General features: G+C 34.9%; 1 protein-coding gene across 4 annotated transcripts in view; it reads right to left on the bottom strand.

Annotated features, from left to right (window-relative positions):
- CDH12 (cadherin 12) overlaps positions 1 to 26719 on the bottom strand; it is a 403417-nt gene that overhangs the window by 71247 nt on the left and 305451 nt on the right. For all 4 annotated transcript variants that reach the window (XM_024122919.1, XM_024122920.2, XM_007107776.3 and 1 more), the window contains 2 exons: positions 18863 to 18982; positions 7376 to 7543 (listed from right to left, as the gene is read on the bottom strand). In XM_024122919.1, the coding sequence (XP_023978687.1) occupies positions 7376 to 7543; positions 18863 to 18982 (288 nt within the window). The remainder of the gene's footprint in view (positions 1 to 7375; positions 7544 to 18862; positions 18983 to 26719) is intronic.

Here is a 26719-nt window from a genome sequence, read left to right on the forward strand (position 1 = left end):
GTAGTTCTATTTGTAGTTTTTTAAGGAAACTCCATACTGTTCTCCATAGTGGCCGTATCAATTTACATTCCCACCAACAGTACAAGAGTGTTCCCTTTCCTCCACACCCTCTCCAGCATTTATTGTTTGTAGATTTTTTGATGATGGCCATTCTGACCAGTGTGAGATATCTCATTGTAGTTTTGATTTGCATTTCTTTAATGATTAATGATGTTGAGAATTCTTTCATGTGTTTGTTGGCAATCTGTATATCTTCTTTGGAGAAATGTCTATTTAGGTCTTCTGCTCATTTTTGGATTGGGTTGTTTGTTTTTTTGATATTGAGCTGCATGAGCTGCTTGTATATTTTGGAGATTAATCCTTTGTCAGTTGCTTCATTGGCAAATATTTTCTCCCATTCTGAGGGTCGTCTTTTTGTCTTGTTTATGGTTTCCTTTGCTGTACAAAAGCTTTTAAGTTTCATTAGGTCCCATTTGTGTGGCAGAAAATTTTAATTGACTATAATGTGATTTTCAAAGACTGAAATAATAATAAAATAAACTTAAGCATTTTAAGAAAACTGGGGAAATGGTATTAACAATCATAGCATATATCCTTTACTCTGGAAAAAATTGTTTAAAATAGGATTATGATTATAATTGCCACCTCAAGATGGTCGCTAGCCATCCAGCTCATAAGCATAATTCTTCTGAGAGTCTGCTAATGGGGCAATGGAGCAACCAGGCTACAATCTTTTATACCTTGCCACATGGGAAACAGAATGAAATAAGTAGTCAAAAAGTGTCAGCACTATTTTAAAAGGACTCATATACTCATTAGCAAAGCACAATATGATGTGAATAATGATAATTATAACAATGAAAAATTATTTAAACATTCTATTTCTGTTATTTTTCATTTGCTTACATCTGCCCACATAGAGTCTAGTGAAACTCACTAATCCCTTCTCATTGGAGAACTGGGAGTGCAAAGTTTTTCACTGAGCTTGCCTTCAAATTGTATTCACTTTGATCCAGTTTGAGTTCAGCCTTAAAGCATCAGTATCTGACATCCGTAAACTCTTTGGAAAACTTCTAAACAAGACATACAACTGTATATGAGTGCTTAATATGTTAAAAAAAAATAAACTTTCAAAATACTTAGTTTAAAATGACTACATTTTAATACTCAGTCTCCACCCAAATAGGTGGAATTTTGCATGAATCAAAAAATTCTCATGAGATACAAAATAATTAACTCATTACCTCTAGTTAATGAATAATGAAAAAGCCTTCTCAGAGAATCAACAGTTGCTCCTTCATCACAGATTTTCAAATTGTGCCCTGCAGACTATCTATATCACAATCTACCGGAACACTTATCTACAATTCAGATTTCTGGATCTAAGCTACATCAATTGAAGCAGAACTTCCGTCACTGGGACATAGGATCCCAAGGAATTCCTAAGGCAAATACAATTTGAGAACCACTGGGAGAGCCACTGGTGAATAAGTCCCAGATTATCATTTGCATGCCTTATCTTCAGGAAATAGTTATTTCTCATTTATTTTTATTGAAGTAGACAAAGGCCCCTTTGGGAATTAAACTTGAAGTGTTTATTCCACTTAGTAAAAAGCCAGTTTTATAATGTGTCTTGGCTTATTTTTCAAGAATAGAAATAAGAGTCATCAGATATGACTCATGCCCACATTCTATGTGAGAATTGGAAGATACCTGAATATAAATGCTTTGTATAATTTTTTAACCCCTAAAATTGATGATTTTTAATGCTTTTTAAACATTTCCTCCCAAATGAGGAACATATCTAATTGTCATATATCATACATACATACAATATCAAAGATCAACTTATCTAATTTTTCATCATATTCATATATTTGGGAGGCACTGACCTAAAAGCCACAGACAAGGTTAAATTGTCAGAGAATGCTAGAAGAGTGTTATGTGTTTGAAATTACTTAAATACAATTTAATTATGGGAATTAAACTGTGTATTAAAGTTGATGCTAAATTGGCACCAGTACTAAGTTTGAGAAACATAAACAAATATGAATTTATATCATTAACACCTTCATATATTAATTTTTTATTACTATTTAAAACCGACACCCAGTTCCAATTAAGGAAAGCCTTAACTTATATTTGATCTATACAGTTAACTTTGCAGACCAGTTGGTCCACGCCACCCTTCCAACCTCAAATATTTGAGTGAAGCTGAAGTAGTCATTCTCATTTAAATAGTAGTGGAGCTCACATAAGACCCATTATTTTAGTCATGCCTCTTTTGGTATTCTTTCAGAGTAATTGCCACCATCTTCTCTTTCTCATTCTTTCACCTAAAATAGCATATTGGAGGCAGTGATAAGAACAGAAATTCCACCTTTGCCTCAGAGGCATCATTTAGAAACATGCTGAGGGTGTTGACAGTTATTTGTACTTGATCTGCAGGTAGGAAGCAGGCCCTTGGCCAGAGTCTCCAGATAAGTTGGGAGGAGAGATTTGTACATAATTCACTCCCTAACAGTCACAGAAAGATTGTGAAAAGAACCGAAGTGATTCTCAGCATACACACATTTACATATTCAGGCATATCTTGGGCACTCAAAATCCAGGAAAAATTTTCTCCTATGATATTATTTAAATAAATATATAAATCTATATAAAGTTTTGAATTCTCAAATTATATATATATAAATAAATTTAAAAATATAAATATGTACAAATATTATATCTAAAAATAAACTTAACACATGAACTTATATCTTTAGTAGTCAATCTCAGTCATCCCCATGACAATCAAACTTTGGACACCTGGCAGAACGTGACGGTACATTTTCTAAGGATGGATCTGAGTAGCCGTCAAATTTCAATTACTCTTTAATTCTGTATTTGGAATGACTTATTACATGGTTTTACCAAGTAAATTTCAGTATCAAAGCTTATAGTTTTCCAGGTATAAAGATGGTAAATGGTAAACAAAGAGGAAACAGACTTTGTGCCCCATCTGGGTATAATTGGGTTCATGGTTCTAGGTATAATATTAGATACAATTATATGTTTCAGGAAATAGCTATTGTACAAATAATATTTTATTGACTTATAACTGAATCAATTGTCCTATAACTAGAAACAGTCAATATAAACATGTTTGGTAGGCATTTGATGAAAACAGATTTACTTTATTTTGTTTATTTATTTATTAATTTATTTATTTAGGCCTCGCTCTGCAGTTGGTTTGCTGGATCTTCTTAGTTCCCCAACCAGGGATTGAACCTGGGCCACAGCAGTGAAAGCTCGAAGCCCTAACCACTGGAGGGCCAGGGAATTCCCAAAAAACAGACTTACTTTAAAATACTATTTTATTTATGACTAAGAATTTGTCATAAAATAAATATTAATGTCTTATTTTCTGCATTCGAATCCATTTGCCATACAAACAGTTCTCTTAAATGCTTATTATATTGAAAAAGAAAGGAAGAAGAAGCAAACACTTCTTTACGTTTCCTACAAATTATTCCTTTTTATGTAAACTATGAAGGGCTTTATTTCACCTAAGTTGTTTTCTTATTCATTACAAAACTATTACACAGAAGAGACAAGTGAGAGAAGTATTTTGCCTAATGTGAATTAACCACATCACTTAATTGATTTGATCTCATAATGTATAATTTAGATCAGCTTGTTAGATGGTTTTGTCATTTAAAATTCAAGTAATGGAAACCATCAGCATTTTGCTGTAGCTTATTTTGACAGATGGAAATCCTCTACGGATGTCCTCGATTATCATAGATGGAAGCTATATGACTATATGTAAAAGATTTTACAAAGAAAATATTTTGTTTTTATATGACTGCAGGTAGAGCTCTTTTAACATGCCTGGTATTATTTCTATTTCTGAAACAGTATTCCCTCCTTTGTTTGTGAACAGTTCTCTCTGTAGGACTTTTGGGGCAAAACACAGGCATTAAAGGCAAATTGCCTTTTAAGAGGGAAAGTGATAAAAAGTTCTGAAGTCCCTTCATAAGATTAGGTCTTGGGTTCTCCTACCTAGGAGCTGTGTGATCTTGGACAAGTTACTTAACGTTTATTAATAATATACTCTTGTTCTTTTATTTCTAAAATTGAGAAAATACTATACAGTCATTGTAAAGCTAAATGGGTATGCAAATCATTTTGCATAATGCATGACACATGGTCACTTATTAGTAAATATCACTGTCACCATTATCAAATGAAATTGGCAGGAAATTCTGATGCCTCAGGAACCATCTATTTTGCAACAGTAAAACAGCAAACTATTTACACTTGCATCCTACAAATGGCCATGACATTTAATTTTATTTTCATTTCTAACAGATTTATAGAAGGAAATGGATGGAAATGGGTGCTTAATAATGTCACACATGCATATGTACACACACAAAGCCAAAACGAATTATGATTAGTAAATTTTAAGAAATTATCTTGTGGGGCTTCCCTGGTGGCGCAGTGGTTGAGAGTCCGCCTGCCGATGAAGGGGAGACGGGTTCGTGCCCCGGTCCGGGAAGATGCCACATGCCGCGGAGCGGCTGGGCCCGTGAGCCGTGGCCGCTGAGCCTGCGCGTCCGGAGCCTGTGCTCCGCAACAGGAGAGGCCACAACAGTGAGAGGCCCGCGTACCACAAAAAACAAACTAACAAAAAAAGAAATTATCTTGTGCATTTTTAAGCAATGAAAAAAATGTAGCTCTATGAAGTTCATCTGAAGGAAGATTTTTTTTTTCAGCATAATTGCTTAACAGACAGGAACAAATATAGCTAGCTGTGGGAAATTCTCTTGTTAAGTTATATTATGTATGAAATATTTGTTTTCTTGACTTTTACATTCAAAAGTTATTATTTCAGTTTGTCATTTCATATTTTCAGTTTAATTGATCCATTTGAGAAATATTCCTGCAGAAAGAGCACTGGCTTCTAAAGAGGTGGCTTTTCTGTTTATAAATGTATTCTGTCTTTTCCCTCTGAAGGAGATAATTCAAAATGACAGTACAGTAAAAAGGGCTTGACACAAAGGCATGTAAGATTTCAAGGGGATTAATTTTTTATTCATGAAAAATGTGAAAACTCTCTTCTTTCTGATGATTCAAAAATATCTCTCACCTATTATACTTTCAGTCTATAGTTCAAATATGCATGTAACACAAGAAGAAAATAATTAGATCACAGTGATCTATTTGGTATATTCCTTCTATCCTCTCATTTCTGTTTATGATGACAATTCAGCCTATGTCATATGACATTTTTGCAGATGTGTCTAAAATATATGGTTTCAGGGTGACACGTAAAAGAAAAGAATATCTTTTCATTTCCATATGTTAAACTAGAAGAAACTTGAACTTTAGAATCAAAAAAAAGCCTTTGCCAGTTTTGTTGATCTTGGGCAAGTTAATCTAAGTCTCAGTTTTCTTAACAGTAAAATGTGGAAAATAAAGATCTCAGAGTGTTTCTAAGGAAAGGAAATACGAAAATGATAAAGTTCCTGACACAGCATGAAAATGCTCTAAAAGTTCAAATGCCCTTAACCCCATAATCTTTCCTAGTGGGTCTCATCTAGTTACGCTTAGATCTACAGATTCAACTTCGAATAAATTCCAAACAAGCCTGCTGCTTTGTACAGATTCTTTTCACTAGATAAGATCTGGAATTGATCTTCCTGTCTCCCTGGTACCTGAGCATGCCATCTTGGTTCCCTAACCATACTCTAGTTTTTCTCCCATTAAGATATTTTCATTTCTTTGTTGCACTCCAGCCTATTTGTCTGGATGGCTGTTCAAACTTTTGCAAATTACCCTTCATCCATACCCAGAAGTTGTTTCCTTCCACTGGTTGAGTTTTATACTCTTCATCTGAAAAACCTCACTATCACCCTTGTGAATAAGAATACTGACACTACCTAGGAAGATCTCTGCTATTTCTTATACTCTAAACTGAACATATTTTTTATGCACAAATCCAAAACAGAATTCAAATGTACAATGTCACTTTTTATGTAAAAGTAGAACAATCTTTCAAACTAGTCTCCTCTATTAGCTATTACAGGTTGCCACATATAAGCAGTAAAATTGTTAAAAATCAGTCTTTTTGAGGTGGGAACATGTTCTTTATTAATGCCATATTCTAGAGAATCAAATGCATTATTTCTTTCTCCTTTGAAATATTTATTTATATTTTTAGTTTCCCTGAATAGAAAGCAAGGAAAGTGTTGCTCTAGGACTCTGTGTTATTAGTCATAACCTATTATTTACTAGCCATTTGTCATATACATCCCAGTTGCTAAAGTTTGATGATTTCTAATTGCCACTTTTATAACATTTGTTCAGTACTCTGACTTCCTGATCACTAAGTAAGGGTATTTCCATAAGAAAATATAGGTTGATAATTTTAAGAAAAAAATGACAAAGTAGTAAATTATGTAAAACCACACAGCTAAAGGAATAAAATATCCATTTAGTTAAATATTCTCATTGTTTTATACTTTAGTAGATAAACTCAAACTCTCCTGGAGTTAGAAGGAGAAAATGATTTGCTTTGTTTTGTTTTTTAAAACTGCTCATGCAAATGAGTGTCTAGTGACTTCATCAAATTACTTATATAAGCAATGGAAGAAACAGTTTCTGTATTCTAAATCCTAGGAACACTGAACTATAAACCTTGAAAATGTACCAGGTACATAATCGAACAGGTACTTACTGGTGTTAAATGTAATACTGCAAAAGAAAACTGGATGTAACACAAGTGAGAAGTATCATTTTCAATAAGAAATATAGAGTTACAGAGAAGATATAGGTGTGAATTATTCTATTATCATAGAAAGTGTAGCAATTTTCACCTACTGCAAAACTAAAATAAAATACAACTAAAGTAGAGAAATAGCATCACTGCAATGTCATCTGATATCTCCAGGGAAGTGTACAGAAATGATTCAACACATATAATTGATAAAGTGAAGGCAGAAAATTTTATGCTTATTTATGATATAACAAATAGTACAGTGGCATATATGTCATAAATCTTAAATTACATTGTACTTTTCATATTTATATTACTTTTTCAACTAGTAAGAAATTAGACAAGATCACAACCTATTGTGAATATTTTACTTTTATAAGAATTGATAACATGATTCATACAATTATTGATTCATTTATATTTTTTTCTATTAAAATCACACTATGCATGATTCTAATGGAAAAATGTAATTCTGAGGACATTTTCAGCTTCTGCTTCCTAAAGACAAAATGTGTCTGGAAAATTATTACAATTCCTGTAAAATTCAATGAAATGTAAGACATTTTTTAAAAAGCTGCACTGATTTCGACTTAACAGGAAAGAACATACTTTTTGGGAATCGAGGTGGATTGTCATTGACATCTGTTAGGGTGATGTTGACTATTGTCGTTCCAGCTAACCCTCCCAGTTGTCCGCCCATATCCTTGGCTTGGATGAGGACTTGGTATTGTTCTTTGACTTCCCTGTCCATGTTTGGCAAAGCTGTTCTAATAACACCTTAAGGGGGGAAAAAAATAAAAGATAAATATCACAAATGGTGAGTTTTCCAAAATAAAATAGTCCACAACAAGAAAATGATTCTATCTAGATTCATTAGCAAAAAAACATGCTAACAAATATTCTGTGTATTAAAAAGTGAGACACTCAAAACATCCAATGGTTAGGATATAATTAAATATATTGTGGTAATAGCCATATAGTGAAATGCTGTGCAGCATTGTGGAATATGGTTAAGGAACAATGTATTGGCTCTAAAAGATGGTCATCATTCACTAAGTCAACCAAGTTAGACATAATTTATACAGAATGTTCCTACCTTTAAAAAAGAATTAAATTGTTAGACAATATACATTTTAGATATATAGTAAAAAAATTAAGTGGTTACACTGAAGGCGAGATTTCTAAAGAATGACATCTTCTTCTTCATTCTTATCTATTTTGGGGGGTACATATATATTATTTTCCTTCTTTGAACACTTAAATATCTCTTTTGTGTATTTTATTTTGTCTTTCAGGATTCCTCTTACTTATATTAGCCACAGGTTTTTTTACTTACATCTTATTAAGCTTTGCCATTGCAGGGATTTTTGTCTCTCTTGTCACCAAGTTACTATACTACAAACTCTAATGGAGTGCTTGTCATTTAGAAAAAACTCAATAAGAATGTGTTTGACCATCTGACTAGTGGAATGACTGGCTAAATGAAGGAAGGAATCTATAAATTATTTATTTATTTACTTATTCATTTATTTTTGATGTGGACCATTTTTAAAGTCTTTATTGAATTTGTTACAACATTACTTCTGTTTTATGTTTTGGTGTTTTGGCCACAAGACATGTGGTATCTTAGCTCCCCAACCCGGGATTGAACCCGCACCCCTTGCATTGGAAGGTGAAGTCTTAACCACTGGACCTCCAGGGAAGTCCCTATAAATAATTTATAATCGTGAATCATGATATATGTGCATATTTACATAGCCTACTCATTTTCTGTTCTTGTGTTTGAGTGTAGAGCTAATTTATATTTATATTTATTCATAGTGTAACAACTAAAACCTTCTGGATTTATTGCAGGTAAATTGTGAATAAATTTTATAACAAATTCCAATCTATACCTAATGATTTTAGGGCGAGACTGTAGAAAATTTGTCTTAAACCCGTGTGTCTTTGATATTATTTCTTAAATAATAAGGCACATATGAATAACAAATTTATTATCAATTGTCAACACAAAATATAGAATCCTAAGCACAAACTGAATATACATCCGTATTTTATCTATACTTACCTAATGCTGTTCTTCCGCTAATTCAGACTTAACTGCAATTGAAATTTCTTTTGGCCCTTGGCAGGAAATTTTTGCAAAAACGCAAGTTCCATTTTTTGCTCCTGCTGTTTTATTCATGCACTGCTACTGACACCCTTTTACTTCAATCTGTTTGTCCTTTTCTTCAGCTTGGATTTCTGATGTTTCATTTCCAAGGGTCTTAACTAAGATTCTTCATCTCTGCATTTCAGTGGCCTGATCCTACATGCCTTAAGCTACATGACTTCTGCCTGCCTTATAATATTTATATTTTCTAGATAAATGCCTGGGTTTAATTCATACTCATGCTGTATTTTCCTGTTGTTGACCAGATTTATCTTTACTCAGTTCATTTCCAGTAAGTATATTTCTTACTCTACTCAATTTCTGGTATGAAAATTTTCAATATAATTTACAAATATAAGTTTGATATATAAATTTTATGATATATGTATACATATGTAAAACATTGATTCTATGAAAAAGAGAGCAAATAAGCATTGTCAGACTTATTTAAGACTAGAGTTTTTTTCTGATGATTTGATATAATTGTCATCAATACCCCTAACTGCCCTGCACTCCTCCTCCATTTTGTGTCTGATAGGTGATCTAGCCCCCGCTTCCAGCCATCCTTTTAGTTTAGTGCTGCCTTTGGGAGACTGTATGTTAGAATTTAGAGAGGAAAGGCTTGTGTATGTCGTTTCAAAGGAAATCTCCTCTGATGACCATGATGTGCTTCCCCTTCCCGCCACCATTTTCATTAGGATCCACTGTCCCAGAGAAACAACATACGGCATTTCTAGAATTTTTTTAGAGTTGAATCTGGGGAATCAGGCAGACAACAAAATTCACTGTGAGTAGAGAATCCTTAAATACTGTGGTCTATTGAAAAAACCTGGAGGGGTGGGGTGGGCGGGGAATCTCCTATTCAGAAAGTTACTCTTCTTATGGCCACTGGTTGTTTCTATACTTCCTAACATTTAAAACCAAACAAATGAAGATGGATTGCCTGGTCTTGAGCAAGGAGGAAACTTGAAAAGGACTGGACTAAAGTGCTTCCATAGTAAAATGTAACCAGCTGAAGGAAATGCTACATTCTGTCACTTCAGATCTTAGATTTAGGTTCAAGTATCCATCTCTATTTTTCAGTATTTGTATATAAAGATACAGCAACAACCTTGTATGATAATAGTTTAAGATTTAAAAGAAAAAACGTGCATTTTATAAAACAGTATAAATACTCCACAGATACCCCACAGTAGTGATAACACAAACTTTAATTAATTTGAAATAATTATGAAATAAATCCTATTTTTTGGAAAAAAAAAGAGTAGATAAGCAAGTTTACATTGAATACTGGTATGGTCTTGTACCTGATGAACTTTCCAACATATGCTAGATAATTAGAGCAAAATTAAGAATGAGAAAAATAGATTTTATTTCTGCCAATATGAATGGAAATATATGGTTGAGAGAGTTATAACCTTAAATTAAGGTTATAAAACCTTATAGTACCAAAGGATACTAACCTGCCAGGGGATATATTCTCCCTTTGCAATCACCTTGGTGTTACAGGCAAGTCCCTTAGCTTTGGTGGATCTCAGCTTATTTTGTAAAAATGGGTTAGATATGCTGATGAAAACTTTTTGAGATGAAAATAATGCAATACTATATATGACAAATCATGAAATATTACATGTGATAATCGAGGATTTGGTTTTATCTGAGTTTTTTCTTGAATTGAGTGCTGAACTGCAGGATTGAAACATGGGACAGTAGATTCAGTCAACACTTGTACTAAAATATATGTTTCATTCAGGCACTGTTCTTAGCTTTAAGGGTATAAATGGTGAAGACACTTCCATCTGCCCCTCCAATTCCACTATATATACATTTCTAGACTTCTGTCTGCTCTCTGGTTTCTTGCCCTGGGCCAATTGACAGGAGATTAGATGGTAGAAGGAGAATGAGGTTGGGTTTTTCTTTCCATGGATCCCCCACATTCCATTCCACACTCTCTCCTGCCGTGGTCTCTGCCTGTGTCTCTAGAACACCCTCATTCCTTCAACCCCAGTGTGGTAACTGCATCCACTTCTTATTTCTTCTCCAGATTTGGCCTTATCCCTTCTGGTTTCCCTACAATCTGCTTGCACTTTAATAAAGAGTCCTTTTATTAAACTAATATCAAATTGCCCAACTGGGTATCAACTGTTTTCATCTGGGAAAATAATTGATAGAGTCTCTGTATAAGGTTCCTTCATGGTATGTGCATTTAATGGGTATGTGTTCCTGTAAAGTGGTGAGGAGGTCATAAAGAAACTCTTAAATGATTAAGCTAATTTCAGATTGTGATTGGTGTTATGAGGAAAATGAAAGAAAGTCCTCTTGAAGGTAGTATCAGAAATGTCCTCTCTGAGGAAAGACTGCAATCCCAGAGAAGTGGAAGAGGCCGACGTAGAAAGAACCCAGGGAGGAGTATCCCAGGGATGAAAAGGAGGAGAGCACTACTTCTTCAAAGTATACAAGAATAGAACTTGGAAGTCGATGTGGCTGCAGCATACCACTGTTGGGAGGGGTGGTATAAAATAAGACCACAGAGTGGGAGAGAAGTGAGATAGTGGTTTTCAAAGATAAATAAACTCTCTGGGAAGTCATCTTGAAAATCAACGAGTAAGACTACATCAAACTAAAAAGCTTCTGCATAGCAAAAGGAATAATAGACAAAAATGAAAAGACAACCTATGGAATGGGATAAACTATTTGCAAATCAGATATCTGATAAGGAGTTAATATCCATAACATAAAAGAACTCATGCAACTCAATAACAAACAAAACAAATCTTACTTAAAAATGGGCAGAGAAACCGAATAGAGATTTTTCCAGAGAAGTCATACAAATGGCCAGTAGTTACATGAAAAAGTGCTTGACATCAATAATCGTCAGGGAAATGTACATACATCAAAATTACAATGAGATACATATCACCTCATGATTTTTAGTATGGCTGTTATCAATAAGTTAAGAGCAAGAGATAAAAAAGTCTTGGCAAGGATGTGGAGCAAAGAGAACCCTTGTGCACTGTTAGTAGGGATGTAAATTGGTATAGCCACTATGGAAAACAGTATGGAGGTTACTTAACAAAAAGTAACAAATAGAGCTACCATATGATCCAGCAATTCCACTTCTGAGTATGTATCAAGAGAAAGTGAAAACAAGATCTTGAAGAGATACCTGTGCTCCATGTTCATTGCAGCATTATTCAGAATAGCCAAGACATGAAAACAACAGAAGTGTCCATCAACAGATGATTGGATAAAAATGGTGTAATAGAATTCAATAATTAAGACATGAGAATGAAAAAAAAATCCTGCCATTTGCAACAACATAGATGAAACTTGAGGACGTTATGTTAAATGAAATAAGTCAGACAGAGAAAGACAAAAAGTCTATGATATCATTTATATGTAGACTCTGAAACAGCTGAACTTATAGAAACAGAGTAGGTTGGTGGCTACCAGGGGCGGTGGGGTGGGGGAAATGGGGAGATTCTGGTCAAAAGGCACAAACTTACAGTTATAAGGTGGATAGGTTATAAGGATAGAATGTATATCATGGTGATTACAGTTAATATTACTGTATTATATACTGGAAAGTTGCTAAGAGAGTAGTTCTTAAAAGTTCTTACCGTGGGAAGGAAATGGTAATTATGTGACCTGATGGAGGTGTGGCTAACACTATGATGGTGATCATTTTGCAATATATAAGTGTATCAAATCAACACGTTGTATACCACTTACTTACACAGTGCTATATGCCAATTATATCTCAATAAAGCTGGGGAAATGCTAATTATTAATTTGAGACTATTCAGATAGATCAGGTAGATGGATGGATGGATAGATAGAGATAGGTAGAGATAGATACAGAAAGGTAGAATGAACAATGGATGAATGGCTGCATTCTCCATTCACTGAGGATTAGAGTCCAGAGGAGACCTAGACCACTAGTCTGTTCTCTAAAGAGCAGTCACAGTGGTTAGGTCTGAGCAAGAAGCAGTCACAGAGCCCCTCCAATCAGAAATCCTCAGAGATTGTCCAGGTCGCTCAGATTAAAGACCTCACATAATCTCCATCTTCCCTCTCCCTGATCTTAACTCTCTGATCTTATCTTCCACAACTCCCTCCTCTGTTCACTATAGTTTTGTACCCTCTCTTCCCTCTGCTGGAAATGTTTTTTCCAAGACGTAACCATAAACAGCTGCTCTACTTCCTTCATATCTCTCATCAAAGTCATCTTCATAGGACTGTATTGGTCATTCTAACTAAAATTCTATACTGAATTAGTTTCCTACTGCTTCTGTAATAGATTTTTTTTAAAAGCTAGTACATTCTTAAGCTTTATTAAAAATAAGGTGTTCATGACTACACAGATAAAGTGTATAATTTTTTAAAAACTGTTGCCAATAATGTATCTTGAGGACAAGAAGAGTTATCAGGTTATCTTGGGTAGGAAGAAAATTTAAAGACAGTATGGTCCGACTTTGCACCTGTAACATGCCTTAACTATTCTTTAAGATTAACTATTCTTTAAGATTTAGAAGTCACTTCCCCAAAAGTTCTTTTCTCAGGAGTTTCCCCGCTCTTGTGAGTCTATATCTAGTGCCCAGTAGTCATACTGTGTATCATAGAGTGGTATCCTAGAAAACCCAAATGTAATCTTCTGAGGACCTGATGTCTTCCCCCGAGTAGCTGGGGATCTATTTGAGGATCGGCTTGATGCATCTCAGTATCCTGGTAGCACAGGACCTGCCAGATCATTGGTTATAAATAAATGTGCATCAATTTACCCAAATCCAGGAAATCCATACCCAAATCCAGCACCACTGGCTTATCACTCATTACCTGCTTCAACTCTTCCAGTAATATAAAGCTCACAATCTCATGAGGTGCCTGCCCCTCTTATTTATGGACAATCATTAACATCTTTTTTTCTTAATGAAACCAAAATTCTTTCTTCCTGTAATTCATGCCATTGATAGCCCTCTGGAGCAGCAGAGAATACAGCTAGCTCCTCTTCTACATGACAGCTCTACGACTTCCGAAAGGCATGTGTCACACCCCCCTGGAGTATTTTCCTTTCAAGACCAAATAGTGTTAGTTCCATCTGCAGATGTGTGCATTCCATGGTTTCTAAAATAAGGCAAGTGGAGTTCACACAGAGTCCTCGTGAAGTGTGACAAGGCAGAATACAAGGAAACCATTGTCTGCGGTACATTTTTAGTCATGTAATTTTACTGCATATATGTAAAATATTACAAAAGTGGTAACGGCACGTGTCGTTTAATCTTAATAATTGTCTATTTCCTATTTCACTCTTGAAGAAAAAAAGAGCTTCTGTCTTTATCTGACCAGCACTGACTCTAAATCCTGTAAGACTTTTCTCTGAAGTAAAGTCAAAGGCATGCTCAGGCCATAAAACATTGTAAATATGTACACAGTAGTTTATATAAAGAATTAGCTCAAAATATAAATGCTTTAATTTTACTATGGGGCTTTAAAACACTAACACATTTTTTTTAAAGACTGAAAAGAATAAATATCAGTCAGGGTGGATGATGTTTTATTTGGGAAGTAAGCTTGAAGATAATCATCTCTAATCAAGAGGTGATAATCGAACTAAAAATCTTGAGAAAGTGTCAGTTCTCTTAGCACTTCATCAGATTTCCCAAACAGAAGCTAGGACAGAATCATAGAGCATGAAATATCAGGATAGTGGATAAAAGAATAAAAGAAAGTAACTCATGCATGCAATCCCATTCTCATTCAATTGTTTTCATATGAATCTTAAAAATGCACATGTAAATACATAACATAAAGACTTATAAATATGCACTTTTGACAGTGCACATAAACAAAAAGGCACTGATGAAAAAGTTCTGGAGATGGATGGTGGTGATGGTTACACAATGTGAACGTACGTAATGCCCCTGAATAGTACACTTAAAATGGTTAAAATAGCAAAATTTCTGTTATATATATTTTACCATGACAGAACAATTTAAAGTTTATAGATTTTTTTTAAATGTTGAGATAAAATAGTATTATCAATATAATGCTTTCTCAGGTAGAGCTCAGATTATTTAGAAAAATCAACATATCATCACCACATGATACACCAAATAGCAATATCTAGTTATCCAACTCAGACTAGATTTTTTTTTTTTTTTTGCGGTATGCGGGCCTCTCACTGTTGTGGCCTCTCCCGTTGCAGAGCACAGGCTCCGGACGCGCAGGCTCAGCGGCCATGGCTCACGGGCCCAGCCGCTCCGCGGCATGTGGGATCCCCCCAGACCGGGGCACGAACCCGTGTCCCCTTCATCGGCAGGCGGACTCTCAACCACTGCGCCACCCAGGGAAGCCCCAGACTAGATTTTAAAATCGTTTAGGGAAAAATTCAAATACTTTAAATGAATTTTAAATGTAAATTAAGTCATGAGATCAATCGTTTATAATAATGTTTGTTTTCCTAAATGAAATAATTCTATTATCAACGCTCTGGAAATATTTAGCATCTCAATTTCATGCCTCAAATCAAATATTACAATGCCTCTTTAACATTTTATAGATTATAAGTGTTTTTCTAATGTGTCATAAATATTAAGTGTAAAATATATATAATATAATATGTCAATATGACAAATATTTTAGTGTCTTATAAACATTAAGTATAATAAGGTTCATGTTATTTAATGTTTTATAAATGTATCTACATTTCTGTTTTTTTAAATATTTAATAAACATTTGAGGCATATACATGAATGCATGCAGATTTTAGGTTACAGCAAACATTCTCTTAGGTAAGCCAAATAATTGCCAAATTAGCCAATTTTAAAGTCAATTCGGGGCTTATTTCATAGAATGCATCAATTTATATTATTTATAAATAAACCTGCCATATTTATACCTTGGATAGAGAGGCTAGGAATGTTCGTCAAACAGCAATGTCAATGAAAACATTTTAAAAAATGTTCTCATTCCAAACGAATACTAAATAGTTATATTTATCTCTTCATAAATACTTAGGCACCAGAAGTTTTGATGAGACTCTTCCTTTAGAAATTATTTTAAACTGGTTTCTACACTCAAATGTGGAAAATTTTAGATAATATTAGTTTTTCATGCATTTTATTTAATAACAGCAAAAGGAATCATAAAAGGAAGCTATATGGCTGGAACCAATGGGGGCTATTTCTGAGAAATTGCAATTATCCTTGAGTTTTGATTTATTCTTATCTACCACAAGGTGATAAATTTGACAAAAAGTCTTCTTAATGGTTTCTGTGCATGAAGAACTAGTTATCATTCGATTAATGAAGTGCCTCACCATCCACTCTTTTCCTGTCTAGTGGTCTGGGGCATTGTTAGCATCAAGACTTTTGTCTCCAGTGAAAATCAATACTTCAAAAAATCTATTCCATAGTTCATGCCAGAATTGTTTCACCTTCAGTTCTAAATAATAAGCATGGTAAGAAAATATAAATACACAATTAGAAAAGACATATTATGAATATACATACTCTTCTGTAAAATGATACTTTCTGAAGGCGTTAGAATTTACCTAAAGTTGATATTGAGCAAGTAAAGTCAAGGAGAGGGCAAGTAAACCCTTCATATAATTGTTGTCTGTCCAGTATTAATTTGGCCAAAACAATTCTATTCTGTACCCACACTTTATGCTTCGATTCACCTTTGTATGATTTTTATCTTGCTTTTTCAGTTAGGTATGGTCTCCGTCTATAGTTATTTTTCCAATATTAAATCTTTGATCCTTCTTCTGCTACGTTTATTCTGAGTGTATAAACTCATCTACTCTATAGAATTAATCACTGCAACTCAGTAAGCGTAGCCTAATACTAAAAACCTCCCTCCTCACCAGTCTCTGGACACCTTCCTTTCTTTTTCTCCCATCCTTTCTGTCTGTGAGAAGTGCTTCTCAGAGGCTGAAGTGATCTAGGAGACAGATATTGTCCTTACTTCTATTTCTGTTAGATTCTCAGTTATGGTAAATTTGGAAAATGTAACTGTATATGAAAAAATAACCCATAATGTTCCCATTTGATAAAAAGACATATAGTATCTTAGATAATCTCATTGTTTGTCTATACATTTGGCCTATTGCACAAACCATCCTAATTCCTCTGGAGCTTTGTACCATCATAAACTTCATTGAAAACTTCCCCAAACTTGTTTTATCAACAATTTTCCCTTTTTTCCACAAATATATGACTTTCCCAAAGGTAAACAACAGTAGCCACCACAAAACTTCCTGAATACCTATATTGCCAAACATGTTCTTCTCCTGTCTTCACTGCCTACTTCTGGAAAATAACTTACATTTTAGGTGTAATCTCCCCATTACACACTCAGTCTTAACATTTGACCCCCTGGCTTTTTTTTTTTTTTTGCGGTACGCGGGCCTCTCACTGCTGCAGCCTCTCCTGCTGCGGAGCACAGGCTCCGGACGCGCAGGCTCAGCGTCCATGGCTCACGGGCCCAGCCGCTCCGCGGCATGTGGGATCTTCCCGGACCGGGGCACGAACCCGTGTCCCCTGCATCGGCAGGCGGACTCTCCACCACTGCGCCACCAGGGAAGCCCGACCCCCTGGTTTTTGATCTCTGATCCTACTTCCAAACCAAAAGAGCTTCTTTGTCCTGAACCTTTCTGTATTTTCTTCAGCACTGAAGTTCCCTTCTTAAAGGACTAATGTTGTCCTTACTACAATCTGTTCCTTTTTAAGTGTACAAAAGGGAGCAGCTCCCAGCCTTATTCCCTTCATTTTTTGATCGTTTCTGGCCCCCTGTTGGCTTGATGAAAAGGGTGAGAAGTGAGGACAGACAGAATGGCAGGTTTAGCTGACAGAAAATTTGCTGGTTCTTTATTTTCACTTAATTGACCTTATGTTTCCAAGCAACATCCATCCATGGTTAATTATTAATTAACCTATATCTAATTGGTATTCCAGTTTCCACACACTTCTGAGGAAGTATAAATTTTGAAATGTTTAACCCATTTGCATGTATAGTGTCAGAAACGAATACCTTTCAAATCAATGTAGCTCTTTAAAGATCTATTTACAATTTTTAAAAGTAACTTATTAGTCCAGTAAGTTAACAGTTTATTCCATTACTTTAAACCGATGTGATAAACAGTATTGAATTTAATATGCAACCTGTTATGTATTGTATAAGAGTTGAATAAAACAACTGCCATTATGGAGTTTCTGCTTTAACTGTAACGCTGAGCACCTGCTTTGATCACTGGTTAGCTTGACTGGAGCTCCTTAAAAACCATCTGCACTCAAAAACAGATTCTCTAGAAACAGGGGGAACTCGTTTCATTTTAAAGGGAATACAAAATCGTCCTGCATGTTTTCCTGCCCTTTCTATACTTTCCATAGATTCTTATATGGGGCTTTGAAAACTGGAATTTCAACGGTTTGACTTAAAAATGAGACTGGCTTCAAAAACATAGACCAGAAGAATTAGTGATCTTGGAGTTTCAAGTTTGTCAGCCCTCTTCTTTCCCCTACTAGAAGCATAAGTCTATATTTTTCCAAAGTCACCATCCATAACCCTTGATAAAGATAGCAATAGAAACGCCATAATCTTGGGTTGATTAGGCCCCAAACTGAATATAATTGAACCCAACCAAGAAAAACTGAAATAAAAAGCTATTTTAGCTAGAAGAAACAAAAAAAAAAACCCAATATTCCTAGACTTTGGAAAATTTAAAGTAAATCATACAAAGAATTCCTAACTAACAAATTTGGACTTGGCATATATGTGTAAAAAGGTTTATATTTATACCAAGTTCAATCTGAAAGAAATAGCTCTGCAGCAGCAAGGTAAGATCCTATCTTCCTTTGCTAGATGGGGAGCGCATTGAATCTTTATTGCAGTGTTAGAATGGGAAAGGGAGGTGACAATGTTGTCTCTAATAAAAAATTTACCTGTCTTGGGATCAATAGAGAAATAAGGCTGTCCCTGGAGAATGCTGTAAACGACTCTGGCACTGTTTCCATAGGTTGGGTCATCTGCATCCGTGGCCTTGACCTGGAGCACATAAGCACCTGGAAAATAAAACCATATGATTCTAACATCTTTGTTTTATAGAGCTCAAGGTCATGTCTTTTATCTTCTGGACTCCATTTTCCTTTGGAATATGGCATTCCTTAATTCTGTGAGTATATGAAGTCACTGAGAATAACTGAACTATTATAACCAAAATGTTGAGCAACAATATTAGCTGTTAGTGCAAATGATACTTATTTTAAATATCTATTTTTAAAGCTGTGTCCATTTCCAGTAGCTAGGTCATTGACCTGAAAGTCATCACAATAGCTTTATTGATTTGTACACCAAAGAAAACATGACACCGCTTGCATTAGCTCATCTGCTTACTGTAGATGCTTTAATTGCATGATTAGGATATCAATAGAAGAGCTAAAAGGTTTAAAGGCTTACTGAACTTTAGAGGGTGTAAGTAATTTGCAATTGCCGTTTAAAAATCAATAATTACATACTCATTTAGGAAGCCTTTAATTAGGACAGAATATTTGAGAAAATGAGGGACCGAAAATAATTGCAATTCTAGCTAGAGAAGCACCTTTATGCCTCAAGACTGAATTATTCTCTGTTCACTGACATAGGAAAACTTCAAAGACAATCCAAATTATCTGTAGCTTTCTCATCTCTTGACACTTGGCCATATTATTTACGTACTAAGAGAAGTTGACGGGAGATTTTTTTCAGCAGTTTTGTCTTACATATTCATAGTCATAGTTAAGTCTTCCTCTAAGAACTTGTAAAATGAGTATCTCTTCTTAATGTCCATTCAGTGTTACTATTCTGAATTGAGAACAAAGTAGAATCAAAATTATCAAACTCAGTATAAATAAAATAATATGCTACTGATGAAGGAAGGAAATGCCTACTGAGCATAAAGGGAGTGAAATGTGCATCCGAAGTTATACAGTGGACAGAACACTCTTCATCTCTTGGAGGCATCCAATGTAACTGTCATTTTGGGGAATGCAAGATTGCTCCATTTACTCACTCAGGCTTTTTTCTTAAGACTGTGCCAACCAGGAACAAACTCAATCTTAAAGGTTTGCTCTAAAAGCTAAGAGAATGAACCATCTCTTCACCTCTACTTTTTTGGTACGTGAAGTGTTAGAATGTTGAAAAAGTAAGAAATCATAACTTTCAGTAGACATTCAATGCCAAATGCTTTATCTTAAGATGTTTTGGTGGATCCTAGTTATATCAACAGATAAAGCATATGTTTTATTACAACAGCCTTTCCCAGGGGAAGACACTACTAGAAGGAAAGTAGGGAAACTTTTTTTTTTTTTTGGCCTCACAGCTTGCGGGATCTTAGTTTCCTGACCAAGGATTGAACCTGTGTCCTCTGCAGTGGAAACTCAGAGCCCTAACCACTGGACTACCAGGGAATTCCTGAAAGTAGGCAAACATTTCTAAGCTGTCAAGAATGATAACTGATGTTATTCAACATCATCCATCATCATCATTTTCATCATCATCAACAACAATATTTGCAGCATCTTTAATAATTATTAGACAAATAAGCATTGGTAGGCATTGGGGACCTACATTAAGGATTCATCAAAAGTATGTCCTCCTTAATGATGTAAGAATGAACAGTTGCAAGAGTCAATTCCCCTCTTCCCTCCCCTCTTCTAGGTAATGATTTTTTTCCCCCAGAAATCACTTACCTAGATCTTCATTATCACTTCATCACACACGTGTTATACAGGTAAAGTCTACAGATATTGAATAATGCCCAATTCTAGGTATAAATATTGCAGCTGAAAAGCAGTGGGTTGTTTTACTCTGAGGCTATATTTGAAGAAAAAAGTATTATATCTTCTAGAAAGTAAGTAGTAACAAATTTAATAAACTTTTATCTAATGGTCACCATATGCTCAATGCAGAATACATTTTTGCTACGTATATAGAAAAATATTTTCCAAATGCATATTAAATTCTTTAGGTTAATAATTTTTAAGCTCAAATGTTAAAGGAGTGAATTAAGAAGTATTCCCATAAGTTATAGAAACAGCAAATATGCATCATTCAATTCCACTTTTGTCCAACTCAAAAGGATCACAGGATAGAAAGAATAATGACACTTGTTTCATCCATAGTAATATCCATGATATTAAAAAATTATTTTCACTGAGTTACAGTGGCGATTAACTCTGGTTTAGTGAAAAAGCAGTTTCTGATGTAAGTTATTTAAGAGTTTTTGAGCTACCTCTATATGAGTTTATAAGAACACAATTAAACAGCATTATATCAGCTTGTTTTGTTTACTGGTCCACAGCTTTCACCAAACTAATGCAAAAGAGAGACTTCATACTCCCTTCATTAAGAAGATGCAACTAATTGTCTGCAGCACATACATCTCCAAAGACTACCTTGGTCAGTGCTTGTATAGCACACCAGTTCCTGACACTATTAAACATTAAATACCCAAGAGGTAGGAGTGGGAGGTTGTGGCGGGGGCATGTTTGATGTGAAACAAGGAAATAATACAGTCAGTGACATCCACAGAAACTGGAGTAGTCTTCTTGTCTGTAGCCATCATCCTGGAGTTTATTCTAACACTCAAACCCAGGATGACAATGTAACCGCTCCAAATGTTGAAGTTCTGAGAGTTTTAATTATCTCTCCTCCCCAAGTTCTAGTCCATGCACATGATGCGGGCTCTGGAGCCTAGAGAAAGCAAGCCAGCTTTCTTTCATAATGCAGCCACACATGGCCTACTTCTGTTTGCTCATGCAAAATGTGATATACTTTATTTGATTTCATTAAGATTAGTATTCTCAATGGGGATGAATTGTAGAAATAATGACACAATGTCTGCATTTCACAATGAAAGAATTGAAGCCCAATCATGTTAAAATCATTCTTATGGATACTGAAAGTCATTCTCATACAAAATGGTGGTAATAGAACTGAGCCTGCCTATCTCATGATTTCAGCTAAAGTAGGCATTGATCTGTTGATTCGTTCATTTCTTCTTTCAGTCAAGAAATGTTCAGTGGTCCACACCATGCACCAGGTACTATTCTCAACATACAATAAAAAATAATATGCTACTTAATTATTTTCTGTCAAACACCACTTCCAGCGTGACAGGTTTATATTCTATGTATTTTTTTGCATTTAGGGTATTAAATAAACAAATTTACTAGAAATACATTGAAAACATAATTGGATTCTGTTGAATTTATGACCTCTTCATTTTAAAAAATTTCTCAGATGTATAAGGACATTCTATAAATTGAATATGTTCTTTGCTTTTTGCCTTTGCCCTGCCACTGTCTCAACTGGTTTGAATCTTCACTCTCACAACTGCAAGGCTCCAGAGCATTCTAATTGCTTCCTCTTCCAGCTCCTTTCACACAGGAGCATCAGAGTCATTTTCCTATAACATGAGATTGATTAAGTTATTCTCATTCATTTTTTAAAAAGTTAGAATTAAAAAAGAAAAAAAAAAAACTTCGGATGGATTTTTATTCCTAATGAAAGAACATTATCTAAACTCACTGACATGCTATGACTAGCATGACATGAATGGGTTTCCAAAAAAACTTCGAATGGATTTTTATTCCTAATGAAAGAACATTATCTAAACTCACTGACATGCTATGACTAGCATGACATGAATGGGTTTCCATGTCCCTCCCAGATTAATTTCCAACTGTGCTGCCAGGGACCCCGTGCAGTCACTGTACATACTTATTTACTGTTTATTTGAGGTTTTTTCACGCCTCTGTGCTCTTGCCCAGGTGATCCTGCTGCCTGAAGGACGTTGGCTTCCACCATCTGGAGAAATCCTACTCACTCTTGATGTCCCAGCTCTACTGTCACTTCTGTGAGTCCTTGTTTTTTCTGCTCCCAAGCGCAGATAGGTTGTCCACTCCTCTGTACTCCCAATAGCCTTAGTACATTTTGATTTTTTAAAACTCTACGCATCATTTGTTCTTCTCATGGAATACAGAGCCTTTTACATCAGAAGCCCTTCCATATTCATTCTTTGTGCCTCTAATGTCTATCATGAATTACATCCCAAATAAATGTTTATTGGTGAATCCTTGTAATACTCCTAAATACACACAAAAGACACAAATGCAATACACAACACTTGAAATGGGCAACCTGGAAGCTAGTTATGGCCTTTAGAGTTTTTTTAACACTAAATTCAGAGCTTAACTTGTCTTTAATTTCTAATGCACATCACTGTTCTCATTTAAGAAAGCAGAACCCCAAATGAGTGACATTACATTTAAAAAAATCACATAAACAAGATTCAGCCACAAGTTGGAACACAAATCTGATGGAAGTCAATATACACTTATTTGCTGAATAATGTTAACCCTTCTCGGGACTGATGCATAAACAGGAAAAGAAATAAAAATATAATGCAACGTATTTTCTCTTAGCTTTTGCCTTATGTATACATTGCCTTATAATCAAGAAATAATATAGAGTTAAAAAGGTATAGAATGATAAATATAATACACTTTCTTTCCAAATAAGATTGGAAAATAAATGTACCTTTTATCCCATAAAGAAGACATTGAGCAGCAGAGAACTGTAAAGCAGAGAGGGTTTCAGAAATGAGTCAGATAGAGGGAAGCAAATGAGGGCGTGTGCACACATATGACATACTTTACAGGCCTAGGATACTATAAGACATTGAAACTATAATTTTAGCAGACTTTAACTATACAGTAAAATTAAACATACATGCACAGCAGGTGAGCTTACTCTTTAAGGGAACTGGGTCTTTATCAATTTTACATTAGATTTCACTGCACTGCTTATGAACACTTGTCTCTTAGCTTCCTTCTGTTGATTCTCCTTCTATATTTGTAAAGTTGTAAATGGCTTCTCTGTCCTCTTTATCTTCAACCAGGGCTGCATATAAGACATTTATAAGGATTATTAAGAATACCAATTCCTGGGCCCTCATCAGAAAGTCTAATTTAATTATTCTTGGGTGGGCCAGGTATCAGAAACACTTAAAAATCTCTGCAGATAAGTCTGGTGAGTAGCCATCATTGAGAAGTCCAGTCCTACACACTTTCCCTAGGAGATTTCTTCAATTAGGAGAGGCTGCATTGCTTGCCATCGTGTTTACCATCTTTGCCTCTGGAACTTTAGTACCTAGGTTTGAATCCTAGATCAACCACTAGCAAACTGTGAGACTGCAAGCAAATTACTTACATCTCTGTTTTAGTTTCCTCATACTAAAAAAAAAAAAAAAAAAAAAAAAAAAGAGTACTCGTTTTATAGAAGTATTAAATCAGCTAATATTTATAAAGAAATTATAATAGTTTCCCACACAATATGTGCTATTTGAGTATATGTAAAATAAAATAAATACATATATACTCACTTTTTATTCTCCTGCATCACACAGAGGGTGACAACTCCCAAACATATACACTACTATGATTCCTGTCTTTAAGTCCCATACCTTAATATTTGAATATTATTTGAATATTGAATACTACCCTGGATTTTATCTCCTGTATGTTAGAAAAATGTGATTTTGAGATGTGTGTTTAAAATATATTAAAATGTAAACAAGTGGACTATGGCGATACTGGGTCACTTTATTAGAGACACAAGAATGAAGAGTTGGCATACTTATTAAACCTGCCGGCAGTAATCAGAAAGTTTAAGGATCAGAAAAGACATATGCTAAAAAAATTCCTCCAGAACAGAAGTTATGCTCCCTTGAGCTGTACTTCTAGGATCAGAGCAGGCAATTTGTTTTTCTCTGCCACCAACTCTGACTCTGCTCAGCCTGGCCTCACCGTATCCCCTGGCACATGTAATGCTGTGACATCAACTTGTGATTTGTTATTCAGTCCAATGATTCAGAAGCACTCTAAGGTTATACAACTTTCTTCCCAGATATGTCCTAAATATTTTAGACTATACATATTTACACCTTGTGATTGAAATGTACTTTGATGGAGAAGTGAATCCATTTTAATGAGCACTTTATCTCTCTGCTGTGTGCCAAGAATTCTATACCACGAACACCAATACAAATCCTAATGTCTGCTCCCAGCAACACATAACTGAACTCTGACTTCTAGTGATGGTACAATGCTGTCTCCTTTGTACTTAATGTAATTTAGAAATTATTTTCACAGAAGTTGTCATTGGGAAATTCCATAGAAATCATGATAAAATGTATGAGCTTGGAATTCATTCACTCAATGGCTCTCAGCTATAATTCAGTAAGGTTTGTATTTTTGCTGTGTAGCTTTATATTCTTAAAGGATAAAGAAATTACTTCTGATTCAAATGCATTTAGCCAAGGTACTAAGGACCAGTTAATTAGAGTTTATTTAAAACACACCCAACACACATGAAAGTATTTGTTTTTATTTGATTGGATGATTCTGCCATGTTAAGGGTAAGAGAGATCTATGTATATATGTATATATGTACTTTTGTATGTATGTATCTACTCTATTATCTATATCTATCTTCCTAACCACTTATCACTTTATCTGGTTTTAGTAAAAGGAAAAATGCAAACTGTGTATGTATGTGTGTTTATGTGTATATGTGTGTACGTGTGTGTATACACCAGAAGTCAGAAGTATTGAAACCTAGAACCAGTTCTGCAATTAAATAAATGATCTTTTGCAAATTATTTCACTTCTGTAAGGATAATACTGTAATTGTAGTGGATAATGTAGTAATCCCCCCCCCAAAATTAATCCCACCTAATGGTAGGAACTGTTCATATACATATTCATATATCACTATCTCCCTCACACTTCAATATACCTTACAAGGAACTTGACTCCCATGGATGCCTTTGGCTCAAGTCTAAACTCACAAACATGAACCTTTTTTTCTGGCTAATGATGATTGGTTCAGGAATGTAAATATAACCCATTTCAAGCCAATAAAACCAGAGGAGATATTTGATGGGACCTTCTAGGAAATGCTCTCTTTTTCTTTTTCTCTGCGCTCTGGTGCACAAACGTCTGGCTGTAGTTATTTCAACATCTTGGGGGAAACATGACTGGAGACAGACACACACAAGAGGCCACACACACTTGGGAATTCCAGGAAAGGTGATGGGGAGTCTTGATCCAACCTGCCTGAAGCTCAACCTTTAAGAATTTTGATGATTTGAGACCATACATTCCTTTTTGTATGAGATTGTATATTTGGTGATGGATTGGGGTTTTCTATTACTTCCGAATTAACAAAATTTTGGCAAGTCACTTAAACACTCTAAGCCTCTGTTGTTTCAAATTAAAAATGGGAGTACAAGTAGTAGGGTCCTCGTGGAACTCGTTCATGAGTTAATGCATGTAAATTGCTTTGCATAGTAAATGGCACATAGGGCGCCCACATCAAAATGGTTGTTAAAATTCTTCAACTTTATGATGATGGGCTAAGATTTCCTTGTTTCCTTCTAATTCCAGTAACTCGCTCTGCAAATTGAAACAGAATCCAATCCTACCTCTTTTTTAAAATAACTTTTCCCTTACTGCAGATTAGTCTTTTGGTTACAGGGCTTTGAACGTATCACGGCTCTGTCCAAATCCTTCAGTGGTATGTTATGAATCACTACACACAGTCTGAACTCTTTCAAAACCATTCATAGTCTGATATCCATCTGTTTTTTTCATTCTAAACCTCAACTCCTCAGTATCTCCAAATCTCCCCTCCAGGAAATACGTTTTATCCACTGTTCAACAAAAATTAGAGCTCTGTCAATTCATTTTTGGGTAAGA

Source organism: Physeter macrocephalus, chromosome 8 (assembly GCF_002837175.3).
Source record: "Physeter macrocephalus isolate SW-GA chromosome 8, ASM283717v5, whole genome shotgun sequence".
NCBI lineage: Eukaryota > Metazoa > Chordata > Mammalia > Artiodactyla > Physeteridae > Physeter > Physeter macrocephalus.